Source organism: Pinus tabuliformis, chromosome 8 (genome assembly GCF_031772625.1).
Source record: "Pinus tabuliformis cultivar Carrire ecotype Pingquan chromosome 8, CPIR1, whole genome shotgun sequence".
In the NCBI taxonomy this organism is placed as follows: domain Eukaryota; kingdom Viridiplantae; phylum Streptophyta; class Pinopsida; order Pinales; family Pinaceae; genus Pinus; species Pinus tabuliformis.
Genome location: NC_142294.1, coordinates 466,441,003 through 466,455,811, shown reverse-complemented (window position 1 = coordinate 466,455,811; position 14,809 = coordinate 466,441,003). Strand labels below are relative to the sequence as shown.

The 14,809-nt window shown below is 38.2% G+C and overlaps 1 protein-coding gene across 1 annotated transcript in view; it reads left to right on the top strand.

Moving 5' to 3' along the window:
- The window catches only part of LOC149236065 (U11/U12 small nuclear ribonucleoprotein 65 kDa protein-like), a 156,904-nt gene that overhangs the window by 101,181 nt on the left and 40,914 nt on the right, over positions 1-14,809 (top strand). The window contains exon 7 of the mRNA XM_089368761.1: positions 2,098-2,163. Within this exon, the coding sequence (XP_089224887.1) occupies positions 2,098-2,163 (66 nt within the window). The remainder of the gene's footprint in view (positions 1-2,097; positions 2,164-14,809) is intronic.

Sequence of the window (14,809 nt, the reverse complement as noted above, 5' to 3'; positions counted from 1 at the left end):
CATTTATAAGAGATCTTCACTTATCCATAGGAACCATGAGATGAAATACATCAGGGAACATGGATCAATTTCAGACCTTGATTGGCTCAGAATTTCAGTCATACCTTAGAGAATAAGGCTCAGATCTCCTCTCCATAGCTACAGACTTCGGATCCTTTCCACAGAGATAAGTCACGGAGATAAGAGTGCCTCAGACCTCGCATTGTTCACAGGGTTATTGGAGCCTCAGATCCACGATGTTTTCCACAGAGAATAAGTGCCCCAGGACTCGCATCATTCCACAGAGATTTATGATTTAGACCTCACATTATTTCACAAGAATTTGTGCCTCAAGGCTCGCAAATTTCCACAGGAGATAGGTGCCTCAGGTCTGTAAGTTTCCACAGGAGATAGGATGCCTACTTTTCCGCATATTGCAGATGGAGCCACAGAACTTCACATTCCACAAATCTGCAAGGTATGTTGCCTCAAGTCTGCAATGAAATAGGTGACTTCGTCTTCTACTCGGCCTTCCAGATCAGCTTGAGCGAGGGCAGAACACGAGATATGTCCAATGATCCCAACACTGCTCTTCAATCCTAGCTCTGATTCCATCTTGATATTTCTAGTAGAAACAGACTAGAGCAATTTTCTTCAACGATAACCAGTACAAGAGGGACCTCAAGTGCTAAGCCACATCCTTCTTCATCCTTCTGTTGTTCGTCCTTTTCTTCCTTCTAATTTCGCTGGAACAGAGATCAAGCTTGAGATAAGTCAATATCCAAATGAGAGGGAGAGCTCTCATATTTACTGTCTTCAAAGGGGATCAAATAGGTGCCTCCAAAGGGGCCAGACCGACTTGATAAAGGGGGACGACTCAACACTTGTGGGGCATAAATTCAAAACATTAAATTTTCCTTTTTCTTTATTGATGAAAATACCGACCATGGCTACCAAATTTCCAACAGTTGTTTATTTTGCTTGCCAAAATAGTCAATCTTTAATGTGCATTTTTAGGAAATGATCAAACTTTTCTTAAGTTAGAGTGTGCCTTATAGTTATTAATTTTTGCCTATTGTTGTTTGTGCTATTTTACTGCCTTCCATTGAATCATTGGCATGTTATGATGGAAATCTGTTAATCAAGTGACTGAGGTTTACTTTTTCTTATAATTGTGCAATAACATCTGGAACGCGCATTTTCCTCACAGCAGAGAAATTTTAGAAATTATATTGGAAAATGTTATGGCTGCGATTGCTTTCTCACCTTTTTTCCATGATTTGATCTCATGTCATCAAATCCTCTTTTCTAATGTCTAAAATTCTGGTGAGTAGTTACTTTTATGTTAGTGTTCTTTAGAAGCCAAGAGTAAGCACAACACACTTTTTTTTGCTGGACACAGTAGTATACTTTGTTGGCCAGATGAATGCTTTACACTCAACATTTGTTAACCCTGAATCAGATCATGGGATTCCAACATTCCAGGCATCTGACTAACAATATGTCCAACACGATATGAAAACAATATCTTCTTGACAACAACCTTTGTCTTTCCTAGGGGGAGCATTTAGACACGGGGTTGACTTGCAATTTGGATGATAACCATCATATTAGGAAGTGATTTATGTTCCCGATGTGCAACTTTTGTTTTCTGGCTTCATATACATTGATCCTTAAATTACTTTGTAGAAACAATGATGTCCTTTTTGGAAGAGCATATTCGTTTTGGAAAAGCGAGCTTTTTCTCTAGTGGTATTTATTTTCTGTAAAGAGATATTACTTGGAACCAATTTGCATCACTTAGATATCTATGGCCTCTTTTGGTGCAAAAATAGATTTACAAACATTTTGTTTGCTTTTAATAGTTCTTTTGGGTTAGTTTATGTCTATCGTCATATACTTCTCGTGTTGAATCATAGCATTTACTTTGTTTGTAGAAGAGTGCAATGTTAGAAACATCACTATGGAAGAGATACTAATGCGAGAAGTAAAATCATGGATCCCAAAATTTCTACTATTTTGTCATTAAAATCATCATACACTAAATATTTAGTGGAGAATAACTCTATTTGAAATATAGTGAATCATTTCTTTGACATTGCTCTTTTGTAATTGTAGGAGGGCCGAATGAGGGGCCAAGCTTTTGTGGCATTCCCATCTACGGAGCTTGCAGATCATGCTTTGGTGAGTGTTTTTGGTGGGATGGACTTTGTTTTTCTTGAATGAATTGAGAATTAATATGTTTGTATTTACACTGCCAACTGCTTTTATCTTAATGCAAATGAGTAGTCTTTAGAAATAAAAACTCTACAGAATGATCAGCTTCTTATTTAGCAATTTGGTTCACCAACAACTTTGAAGTCCTTATAGTGCATGTGTTGCAACTCAAACTCTCGCATAAGGGGAAAGTCCTATCCCTAGAAGGAGAGTCAAGAGGTAACTCTTAGCCTTTAGGAAAGCCACCCACTATTACCTTGGTGGCCTTGCCTCTTACTTTAAGGCTGAAGGGACTTCCTAGCCTAAGGATGGTGTTCCTAGAGGTCAAACGAAGCCAGGTTGTGTAGCAAAGAAGGGAGGCTCTTCTAACATGGCTCAACAAAAAGATTATATGAAATTGACACTCTGCACTCTTGAGGATATGGAGCAAGCTTAAGCATGTATGCGTAGTTTTTCACTTTATTATAAACGAGTGAAAGATGTGTTTAACTTAGAGAAAGAATGATTATTCAAAAGCTGCTTGGAAAATAGAGGTAAGTTTTGCTCAATAAACCATTCCCAGGTGTTCAATATGTCCATGAAACTCAAAACACTCTATCAATGATGAATGTATCCAGTGGCTACATCATTAGTTAAGTTTGCAAATGAAAAGGTGTAGATAATTCATTTACCATATCTCCACAACACCAAACTGTAGGGTTCCATGCACCATAGTATAGCTCTGTTTAAGATTGCAGAAAATTATGACAAGTGCCATTCTGGGTGTTAACCAGCAGTGGAGGTTAATTTATTTAGACACTTGAAGTGCAATGGTATGCTATACAAATGCTTGAAAGGGTACACCAGTATGAAGGCACCCTTAGCCACAATATTCAAGAGCAGATCCTTTGACAATATTCAGAACATAATTGTATCGTTTCAATAGTGCACTTCCAGTTGTATGTTAACTAAGAAATTGTGTGCTTAGAATATGAAATACTTGCTCAAGGAAACACGAGCTTAAGGTACCATTGCCATCATACCTTCAAAACATTGAACGCATATTGTCACGTCTGTTATTGTGCGAAGGCCATATCAGAATAACCAATAAGTATTTGTAACATTCGACTTGTGAAAGAGTATGCCAGCAGTGTAATATCCTCTTAAGTGCTTAAGTTTGAATTGTGCATATTGCCTAAAAATCTAGCAGGTCTTGTGAGAGGGCTCATAGGACAAGAACTAGACCAAGGGACAATAGTGAGATGGAGGCCCACTGTTACCACAGCATAGTGGATTTTCATCACAAGGGAGGCGTCCCGGTATTAGTCACCTAATAGGTATTCTAAGGAAATGGTTCAAAGGTGACAGTTGGGATAAACTCAATGAGGGCACTCAGACTAAGAACAAGGCTCAATCTACTGAAACAAGGAACAACATGCACTCAATGGAACCTATCAAGGATACTTATAGCTTAGGGTTTGAGGAATAGGCAATGAAAGTGGCTCACAAAGGCATACAAGACCAAGAAAAGGCTTGTGAAAGATAGTTACATTCAACAAAAGGAACCACAAGCCTTCATCAAGTCCTAAGTTTAAGCTTTTATGCTGAACTAGGGTTTTCTAGGGAAGAATTGCCTAGGGTTAGTGACATCAGCCCTAGGGAGGCTATTCCAACCATGGAAAAGGGGAGATTTTGATGCAATAAGGTTCAATCCACAAGAAACACCTCACAACAAAACGATTTAGCCCTAGTTGAATTCGGCCCTATGCCCTAGCCTTAGCAACTTGCCTTGAAGGGCCAAAAATGAGAAAAAGAGAAAAAATAAAATTGTGATGTGGTTTGATCACTTATGTGGAAGCCAATGCCTACTTCTTGGGTGATGGAGTCTAAGGGACAACTACTATGGAGATATCAAACCCAAGAAGTGAGTAAGGGGGGAAAATGCTATTTTTTCCACTTTCAAAACCCTAGATATCACTTTATGAGGGGATAAAATCAAGACTAAAGCTTTCTAGGAGGTCGTCAAGGGATGTCCAAGATTCTCTAATTAAAGCATGCAATATTTCACCAAAATTTCATAGAAAGATGATGCAATTAAATATTAACATAGAAACCCTAGCAAATATATTGCTTATAATAACCATTAAAAGATATTTAACAATAAAGATACTCACAAGATATTCACGAACAAATCCTTCATTATCCCAAAGTGACATCTCCACAACCAAGACTAGACTCCAATAGAAAAATTATCCACAAAGATCACATCATCACAAGAGTGCAAGGCTACAAGAGCTAGGCGGAAATTTCTAAGGAGGCCGAAATATCCACAGGTGATGATAAGCAAATTGAATGAAGTGATCCTCCTTTTATAGGAGGTCTATCACATCCCTTAATCCAACTAAAACCCGTATACCAAGTTTGATTTTGAGTAGACATAAAGTAAATGTGTTACAAGCCAACCCAATAGCTCAACAAAATAAAATATGGCACTATTTGCCCACATTTGTGAGCTGAAATCCCTCTCTAAGTATGACTTCATTCCCTTTTAAAGCTAATAAGGCCCCAAAAATGCAATATAAAAGCTAGATGCATATCTAACCATCATGATTAACCGTAATTTGAGGAGGGATCCTCAAATCAAGCCACAAAACAAGTCAGTCTACAAGTTGTGAGAATTCCTCTTATTACGGCTCTCTAGAAGCCTATAAATAAGAGGCATTCTGCCTCATTTGAGAAGCATCCAATGAAGTTCGATTACCAAGTAGAAGAAGCTTAATAGCCAACGAGAAAGAGGAGAAACCAAGGAAGGAAAATGAAGTGTTAAGGGACTGTTTTTAGGCTGAATCTTCACACACGTGCGAGAAATTATTAAGGCATCAATTTGTTGCAACTGGACCAAATTGCAATCACATCAAGAGGAGTTGAGTTAGGTGTCAAGAAAATCAGTTTGTAAAGCTGAAGTACCAAGGAAAAAGGATCAACGCAAGTGAAATAGAGAAAACTCATAATTCTGCCCTAATCTACTCACACGTGCAAAACTGTAGAGATTGCATGCAGGCCGAAAGTTGCAGACTTGTAAGATAAGTCGAATTTTGAAGTGAAGCCAAAATTTAGAGCATTGAAGAAAGTTTGACTAGCGTTGACTTTGTGGAAGATAAGCTGATAAAAAGGAGAGGTTTGACTTGGTCTTGGAGGGGTCTTTGTCAAGGGTCATAGGTCTTGGAATTCATCATTTGAAGATTCTATAAGAAGAGAAGATTTCTTGTGGGTTTTCCTCTCAAGAGGAGAGGTTTTGGCCCTGGCTTGTAGCCTACATTTTGTGTCCTTTTCTCTCATTGATCTTCATTGTTTGGTAGTTGTTTGATGATAAGAACATAATAATAATGAAGTAAAAGAAGAGGCTAACTATAGGACATCAAGTTAAGTAAAAGAACATCACAAGCAGTTATCAAAGTGAGAGAAATTACATAATTAAGCTGCCCCTAGATTTCTCAACATAGTATCAGAGATAAGGTGACTACAACAAGGAAAGGCAACTTGACGAAGATCATCTGATTGAAGAAGGATACACAACGACCGATGTAGTGGACTAAGGCAATTTGGTCTAGGGTTTACATTTTTTTTTTGTTTTAATATATATTTCAGTAAAATGATCAAATTCGATATATTCTTTGAACAATCAAGTTACCTTCCAATGATATAATGAACACTGTGTAGTCAAAGGTCATATTGAACCCAATTTTTAACATTCCAAGGAAGCAGGATCTGAAGACTTGAAGGAATTTTTTCAAATTTCATAATCATCAGCTAGTTGTCTGTCATGTCTAGTGTTGTAGGAAACGTCCCCCCCCCCCGATGAAAAGCCCAAAACATGATCCATACGAATCCGTGGGTGATCTACCCTCCGAAACGCGTTTTGGAAAAACTGAAACACGGATCGGGCTGAAAAAGTACGGTTTCTGCCATTTCGAAACTGTACGGCCCGATCCGCGTTTCGGTTTTTCCAAAACGCTTTTCGTACAACAGATCGACCGTACGATCCATGGAGTTTCCTGGTCGGATACGTACGGATCATGATTGCTTCACCGGGCAAGCGGCCGTTTCCGTTGCGCGGGCCACAAAGTGGCGTTTTTTTTTATTTTTTTTCCCATTTTTTTGTTTTTCTTTGTTAGGGGTGGGTCCACCTTGGGTTAGGTTGAGGAGCGAAGGGATTAAAGACCCTTTCATCTCTCATTTGCTCACTTTTATTTTATGAGAGCTTGGAGAAGAGAAGAGAGGAGAAGAGAGGAGAAAGAGAGGAGAGCTTGGAGGAGTGAAGGAGGAGCTAGGAGAAGGAGGAAGAGCTTGGAGGAGTAAAGAAGGACTTCTATCTACAAGAGTTAAAGAGGTAAGTGCAAACCCCGAACTCCCTTATTTTTTTGACATTGTTTTTTGTATTTTTCTCCTCCCTCTCCTACTTTTTCCCATTCTTTCTACTTGCTCATTTAATTGCAGGTTGTCCACCACCTATATCCATATTCCAAGATGGTTTTCTTTTGGCTTCTATGTATCATTCCACTTTTGGTTTTATTGATGACAAGGTAGGAAAAGAAGGGAAGAAGAACAAGAGGATAGTTGTTCCCATATGAGTGACCTAACGTATGATGAGGAGGAAGGGTGTGAAGAGGAATTGGATGAACCTAAAGGGAACACTGAAACACTAAATGGGAAAGCTGCATTAGCACCCTTGTGGAACTATGTGACCAAACTTGAAGGGCAAAGGGTGGTGGAAGCTACAAACTTTTGTGCCCTCATGGTTGTCATGGAGGAAAACCATTTAGTGATTCATATACCCATGTGAGGAGGCATCTTTGTGGGGTGATGGACGGTAATGATAAAAAGGGTGCTGTGGGGATACAAATTTGCCCAAACATTTCAGCTGAACAAAGAAGAAAATACATCCAAATAGAGGAGGTTGCACAACGAAAAAGCAAGAAACAAAAAACTCATTTTGAATCAAGTGCAACCTCTAGATTTGGTAGCTCATCTCCTCATGGTACTTCTACAAGCTCTGGAGGTAAAAGAACAATAGGGGATTTCCTTAATGTTGCAGGGAGGGATGATGTGGATGGAAAGATAGTCCGATTTCTTTTTGCTTGCTGTGTACCATTCAATGTGCTTCGCTCTCCCTATTGGCATGAAATGGTAAAGGTCATCAATGAAGCCCCAAAAGGATACAAGTCCCCCAACTATGAGAAAGCTAGAACAATGTTATTAGAAAGAGAAAAAGCAAAGGTTCAAAGAGCTTTGACATGTTTTACAAATGAGTGGATAGATTGTGGGGTATCCATTGTATTAGATGGGTGGACAAATATTAGAAACTAACAATTGATAAATGTTCTTGGTGTTTCTGCCAGTGGTGCAATATTTATTCCATGTCATGACTCCTCCATCAGTGCATCTTCCCATAACATTGCAGATCTCCTATTGCAATAAATTAGAGATGTTGGTCTGAATAATGTGGTTCAAGTGATCACAGATAATGCAACAAATTGTAAGGCAACAAGAAAAGTTATTGAGCGTACTCATCCACGCATCTTTTGGTTTGGGTGCCTGGTTCACACATTGAACCTTTTGATGCATGATATTGTGAAGCATAAAGAATGTGGGTGGATTAATGAGCTTTACAGGAGAGGGAAGCAACTCATTAAATTCATCATAGGGCATACAAGGGTAAACTACTTCTATGGCACTTACTCCAAGTTGCAATTGCTTAAACTTGCAAAAACAAGATTTGCTAGTTATTACCTCACCTTTAGGCGGCTAGTGAAGGCGAGACAAGCTTTAACTAATATGGTGTGCGTTGAATCATGGGAGGAAATTAGCAGTGATAGAGATGGTGCTAATGTAGCCAAGGACACTATTCTTGACATGTACTTTTGGTCACAGGTTAAATATGTTTTGCAATTCACCAAACCAATTTATTACATGATTAAGTTTGGAGATTCAGATCGACCAATAATTGGGGAGGTGTATGAGCAAATGGATAACATGTTGGGGTAGATTAAAGACATTGTTGAGCCTAGAGATATCACCTTGTACAATTATATTCGTGTAGAGGTGGAAAACCGATGGGAAAGGCTAAATGTTCCATTGCATGCATTAGCATATGTTTTGACACTTAAATACAATCATCCATCATGGCTTTCAACATCAGCACCTGGGGGGGAGGGGGGGAACAGGAGAAAACCACACCTAGCTCAAGAGGCTCACAAAAAATATATGATTGTATTGAGTAAATTAGTCCCTGATGAGGAGGAGGCTGCCATGGTATGGAGACAGTTGAGAAACTATATGCTTAGCATTGGTCCATTTGGGAGCATGCATGCAATTAGAGATCGAGAGACTTTTTCTTCTCTTGAGTGGTGGAACATGCATGGAGGTGCTACTCCACTTCTACAGACTTTGGCATTGTGGGTGCTATCATAGGTGGTAAACACATCTTTTGTAGAGAGGTGTTGGAGCTCTTATTCTTTCATCCACAATGTTAAAAGGAACATGTTGAGTTTAGACCAGGAAGAGAGCTTGGTTTATGTTCATTACAACTTGCGATTGTTGTCCCATTACCGTGATGATGCAAAGACTAATAAAGACCTTAAGGTTTGGGACAAGAATCTAGAGGAGCCCAATTTGGAGGATAGAGTGTTGCGATTAGAGAAATTAGAGGATGCTCTTATCCAGGTATGTCCATTTTGGTATGAATTTTGCTTATAAAGCATTTCTTTAATTCCTGTTCTTAATTTTTTTGTTAACTAGTGGTTTTTTTTTGTATGAATATTTTAAGCGATTCCAGGATGATGATGATTAAATTGAGATGCCAGCCCCATCTGGTCCCTTGGTTCCTAGGTTCCATGGTTCAACACCAACAACAGGGGCTTCATCTTCATCAGATTCAATACCACTCCCACAACTTCCACAGACACCTTCTTTATTGCCACCACGTGGAGGCCCACTGCCACGTTCTTTTCGTGGTGGAAGGGGGAGAGATCAATAGATATATTCACAATTTACTACTTTTCTCATAGATTACTCATTAGACTTGTAGGCTTGTTGTGAATTTGAACCTTTTTGTCTTGATGGTGACCAAGTGACCTATTTTGTAAACATTATTATTTGAAGTTTGGACATGACAAATGTTGACAGTTGCTCACTTGCTAGATAATATGCTCTATGTTTTATGTTTTATAATATGCTTAAATGATTTATGTTTTATAATATGCTTAGAATTTTGATGTATGTTTGTAATTGCTAGAATATAGATGGTTGATGGTTGAATAATTAGTCATTGATGTACAATGGAATCATGGATGCTATATCTATCTTGATTTGTGTAAAAATATGCATGTTTTCATGTCTTCTACAACTACTTTGTTATTTGGGATGTTTGTTTTGAATATAAATGCATATATATATATATATATATATATATATATAGTAGACACTTGGCTTCCTAGATTTTTGGAAAATGACGCTTTCGCGTCTCTGCTTCCAAAAAATGTTCCCGTTTCGTCCTTGCTTCATGCAACATTGTTCGTGTCATTGTAAATCCATTCTGCAAATTTGTAATGTAAATGATGCTACTGCAATCGTTAATTATGTAAGAACCTAGGTAAGCCTATGATTTTGGCTACAAATTTCATCCTAGGAGGTTTTCGTCTCGCTTATTATCTGTGTTTCTAAACACAGATGATCGACATATATTTTCCCTCCATCTTCAACCCTAAAGCTAGGGTGGAATTTATCGACAAGGTCTTAGGTGAGTCCTAGTTTTCTAGTCGAGTCTATTGTAAAAGTGATTTGGGAATGATTTAAACTATTTGGTTAAATTATTTTATTACAAATCACTTGGCCAGCTAGATCATATTGTGTCGCAGAATTGGGTAAGCTTTATGAGGGTTTGTAATGAACGGGTATTCCCCTTTTGAGGGTTGAATTTGTAAAATCTTATGTAAAAAATACTCTAGTGCATGGTCCCTCATACTTGGACACCATGCTTAAAATATTTGAGGGTGGAAAATTAATTAATCCCCTCATGAGTCAATTAATTAATTTTTTTGGCAAAAATAAAATTAAATTGTAAGCCAGAAAATTAATTAATTTAGAGTCAATTTAAATGGTAGAGAAATTAATTTCTCCAAGTGGAAAAATTAGTGGGTCTAAAAGAAGATAATTTTTGGAGGCCCCCCACCAAGGGAATATTGGAAATTTCAAAAAAATTTGGACCCTAGACCTTAGTGATTAAGTCAAAGTCAAATTTTTAAGGAAATTAGTTCAAAATAATTATTTTTGAACTAATAAAAATTGGTTTTAATGAGAAATTCGAAAATTCCTCAAAAATAAGTATTTTCGACAACTAAGATTAAAAGTTGATCAAGGATTTATCAACGGTTGAGATTATTTTGACGAGGGATCAAGCCAACTAGCTATTATTTTCCACTTGGAGGAATTTCTCTATAAATAGAAGGCATTTTGCTTCTATTTTGGATCATTATGATCATTGGTCAGATGTAATTTTGTAAACGTTGGTGTGAAGCCACTGTTCTGCTGGGAACATTTGAATCTCATAATAAAAGACTTTGGGGTATAGTTCATGGTGTCTTTGTTTCATTGATCTGTGTTAGGTGCTGGGTATATGCTTTCTTATATAGCGCTTTAATATCATATAAATTGTTATTTCATTTGTAGATGATAGGAACATTCTATTGGTAAGATTTTGGCTTATCTTAGGTGATCCGATTCATTGTATGATCTAACGATTTTTCTAAAGAAATATATATAGAGTTTGCATGTTCCCTGACCCGTGGGCTCCAAGTTCATAGACTGTGGGCACATGCTGAACTTGTTTGGATGTGAGACATTTTATGTGATTTTCTTACTTTGCTAAGGCTGTGGTTAATAACTGTCTTTCGAACTAAGTTGCCTGAAACATTGGACTAACCTCCCTGAAACGCTGTTCGGTGTTTCCGATCCGGAAACCTGTAAGAAATGCATAAAAAACGATCAAAAAACGTATTTGCGGCGTTTCAGAATTTCGGAAATGGAAGGTTGGAATCCGAAAACGTTTTAGGGCATTTTTCGTAAAAAATGGTTGTTTCTAATAATTTGTAATACGTTTCAGTTTTGACCGAAACAGATCTAGCCAAAACAAGAACGTATTGGAAAGGGGATCCGCCATTCATAAAAATGTTTCACGATAAATGGCTGCCGAGGATGGTTTTTACGATTTTCATTGTGTTTTTCACTGTTTTTATGAGCCGGTTTTCATTGTTCAACCTTTACCCTATACGTGAAAGTCCATTTGCGACGTTTGTCATTTACCTTCATTTTCATTTGCTTTCGTCTTTGATTGTGGAGCTAGGAGTGACCGTTTGCATTTGCCTTCGACTGTGGAGCCAAGAGTGATCGTTTTCATTTGCCTTTGCTGCGAGCGAGTGTGGAGCGGAGAAAACTGTGAGCGAGTGTGCACTGTGGAGGCGGAGCCCTCAACCCTCACCCCGCGAGCGAGTAGTAACTTGTGTGCACTGTGCAACTGCACTGTGGTGGAATTTGGACCCTTCAACCCGTCAACCGACTATTTCACTCAGTCACTATGGGAGCCCAAGCCATAATGTAAGTGTCCTAGTCTCCAGACTTCTAGTGCAAGACTCATTTTGATTTAAATTTTAAGGCCGAGCGTAATAAATTCTGATGCTTCATGAGTTTAACATGAATTTTTTTGGTTGGGGGCTTGTCTTTTCCATGCATCAGGGTAATATGTTATAGTTGGTGTGGCTGTTGTAGTTTTAAAAATTTGTTAACAAACTTAACACCCTTCTGACTCCTCTAACTCGTGTTTGCGTCTTTGCTTAACCATGACTATGAGAACTTTCACTTTAATTTGGACACATAAACGACAAATGTGCTCGTTCTGCCAAGATAGTAAATGGTATATCGAAGTCTTAATATTATTGTAAATACAAATCCCGTGTTTTATGGTGCTTGTTTTCAAAGGGATTGCTCAACTCCTAACAATAACCTGAAGGCTAATAGTAGGATGGCTTGGTTATAGTAGGCCTATGTGAGCAACAGGTGAGAAATTGAGAATGTGTGTGTGTCACACTGTCACTGTGTGACAATGTGTACACTGTATAGTAATAAGTATATACATATACAATTCTGAGCTTTCATTTTGTTTATGCCCTTGAGGTTTTGCGTTTGAGTAATAAGTTATATTATATAACCAATACTAGTGACCTATACAATATTACAATTGGAAACTTGTCTATGAGAACAAAAGAAAAAGTACAGGCTTGACATATTCAAATTTAAACTGTCAACAAATAGAGTTCAGATTAATTGTTTCTTCTTCAACAAGTAGAGTTCAGAATCCAGATTAATTTACGTAATGGTGGTCCCCAATGTTCTCAATGAAGCTGAAGGAAATTCCGAAATAATGCAACAAAGCTACTTTTATGAGTTCTCAATGGCATCAAAATTACTAATAACTAGTAACATAATGAGTGTTACAGTCACAAAACTTGTCTAACAGTGAACACTACTCATGTGGCTCAAATATTTAATTTATAAAACAAAGTTTTGATTTAACAATTATGATCTTTTAATATTTGTCATTTTATTTTGCAGTTTCATTTACATCATCATCATCAATCATGGCAACTTCAAGTTCAACCATTCGTGAGGCAGAGGAAGTGGAACATGAAATTGAATCTGCCCCTAAAGTCGATCCAAAGTCACCACTTTGGAAATATGTAACTACTGTTGGGAAGATCCAAGGAGGGGGATCATTGGCATGGGTTTGTAGTGAGTGTAAAAAGGAGTATAAGGGATCATACACACTGGTTAAAGCACATTCGCTTGTGTTAAAAGGCAATGGGGTTCGATTTGCAGTGGCCCACCTAAAGAGAATGGGATAGATGGAAATGGTTTAAGCAAGACAAAACTTGCAAAATATCATAAAGAACAAGGTGAGGCAGATGCTAAAGCAAATGAGGAAAATCCTGCCTCCCATTTAAAACACCCAACAAGGTTGGGAGCATCTTCATCAAAACCTCCACTTCATTCTCATGGAATTGTTTCTTTAAAGCGGTCAAATTTGGGACCGCTTGAAAAGAGTTTTAATAATGACACTCGAGAGATAGCAAATGCAGCTATAGGCCAATGCATTTATGCAAATGGTCTTCCCTTTAACCTTGTGTGATCTCCTTAGTAGGCAAAGATGATAAAAGCAGTGAATGAAGCCCCAAGAGGGTTCAAGAGCCCTGGATATGAGAAGGTATGCACCACAATGTTAAGTGCTGAAAAGTTAGATTTGGAGGCTAAATTAAGCCCCATTCGTAATTCATGGCACATTTCAGGGGTGTCCATCATTTTTGATAGATGGAAAGATCAAAGAAATAGGCCTTTTGATCAATGTGATTGCTCAGAGCCAACAGGGGGCAATGTTTATGAACGCAGTGGATTGTGAGGGGTAGATGAAAGATTCTCAATTAATTGCTGACATCTTGATTGAAGCAGTTGAATTATTGGGGCCTAAAAATGTTGTCTAGGTAATGACTGTTGAATTTTCTAAGTCTATGTGTTAGAAAATTAATCTATATTCTGTTGGTTTATTTCTTCTACTTATAAATTATGAACAAGTTATTTAAAACATTTAAATATCGAAATAAACACAATATAGTAACAACATCTACAAATCGTCAACTGAAAGAAAAGAAACAAACAAGTGACACTGTTCTTTTTGGACAAATGTGCCCGGAAAAACCCAATGCGGGAAAACCGGTGCAACTATTATGAAGGTTTATTGTTATGCAGTATTTCCTTGAGTACAACTGGGTGCCTAACCGGCTCACCCGACAGAGAAATATACGGAAACAATACCTCTATGTTCGGAAACAGGTATTCAGAAAACCTATCCCACGAAACCCTCCTTGGCAACTCTGAAGCTCAGTGCTAGCCCTTCTGGCCTTTGCGTTAGCCTCCTGTTGACCTGCGTCAGCATCAACCCTCTGAGGCATTGCGCAGCCTCTGGGACCCTCTGTGTCACTTCAGCAGCCTCTGCGTGGATGACGCAATCCCTCTGGCCTTTGCGTTGTCTTTGCATGGCCTAAATTGGCTGCTACTCTTGCTCTCTCTACTTCTGTGCTAGTCTCTCAGTATTGTCTCTGCCTCTTTGTGCAGTACTCACTACCCCTCACTGTTGATCACTGATTCGACTTTGCTTAGCAACCCTGCTCTAGCAAATCGAATGACTGATCACTCTGGTGTGTTCTCCAACTGACCCTCAAGCCTCCTCTTATACTTTTCTTGTTGGTCCATCAACGACTGAGATTAAATCTCTAATCAACATCTAAGATTAGATTTGGCTTGATCCATGACTTTTGGAACTTTCTAACCCATTTTTATATTAATACCCATTAATATTTTATTTTTCCTAAGTTTAGACTTAGGAACTCCATTAAAAATATTAATTATTTTAGTCTCTCTCAAACTGGGTACAATCTGTCCAAATGATTTTTGGGTCTTGGGGATCTCATGTGCTTTAGCCTCTCCACCAATTTTCATGGCTAGAGCACATCCAATGCTACCCCAAATC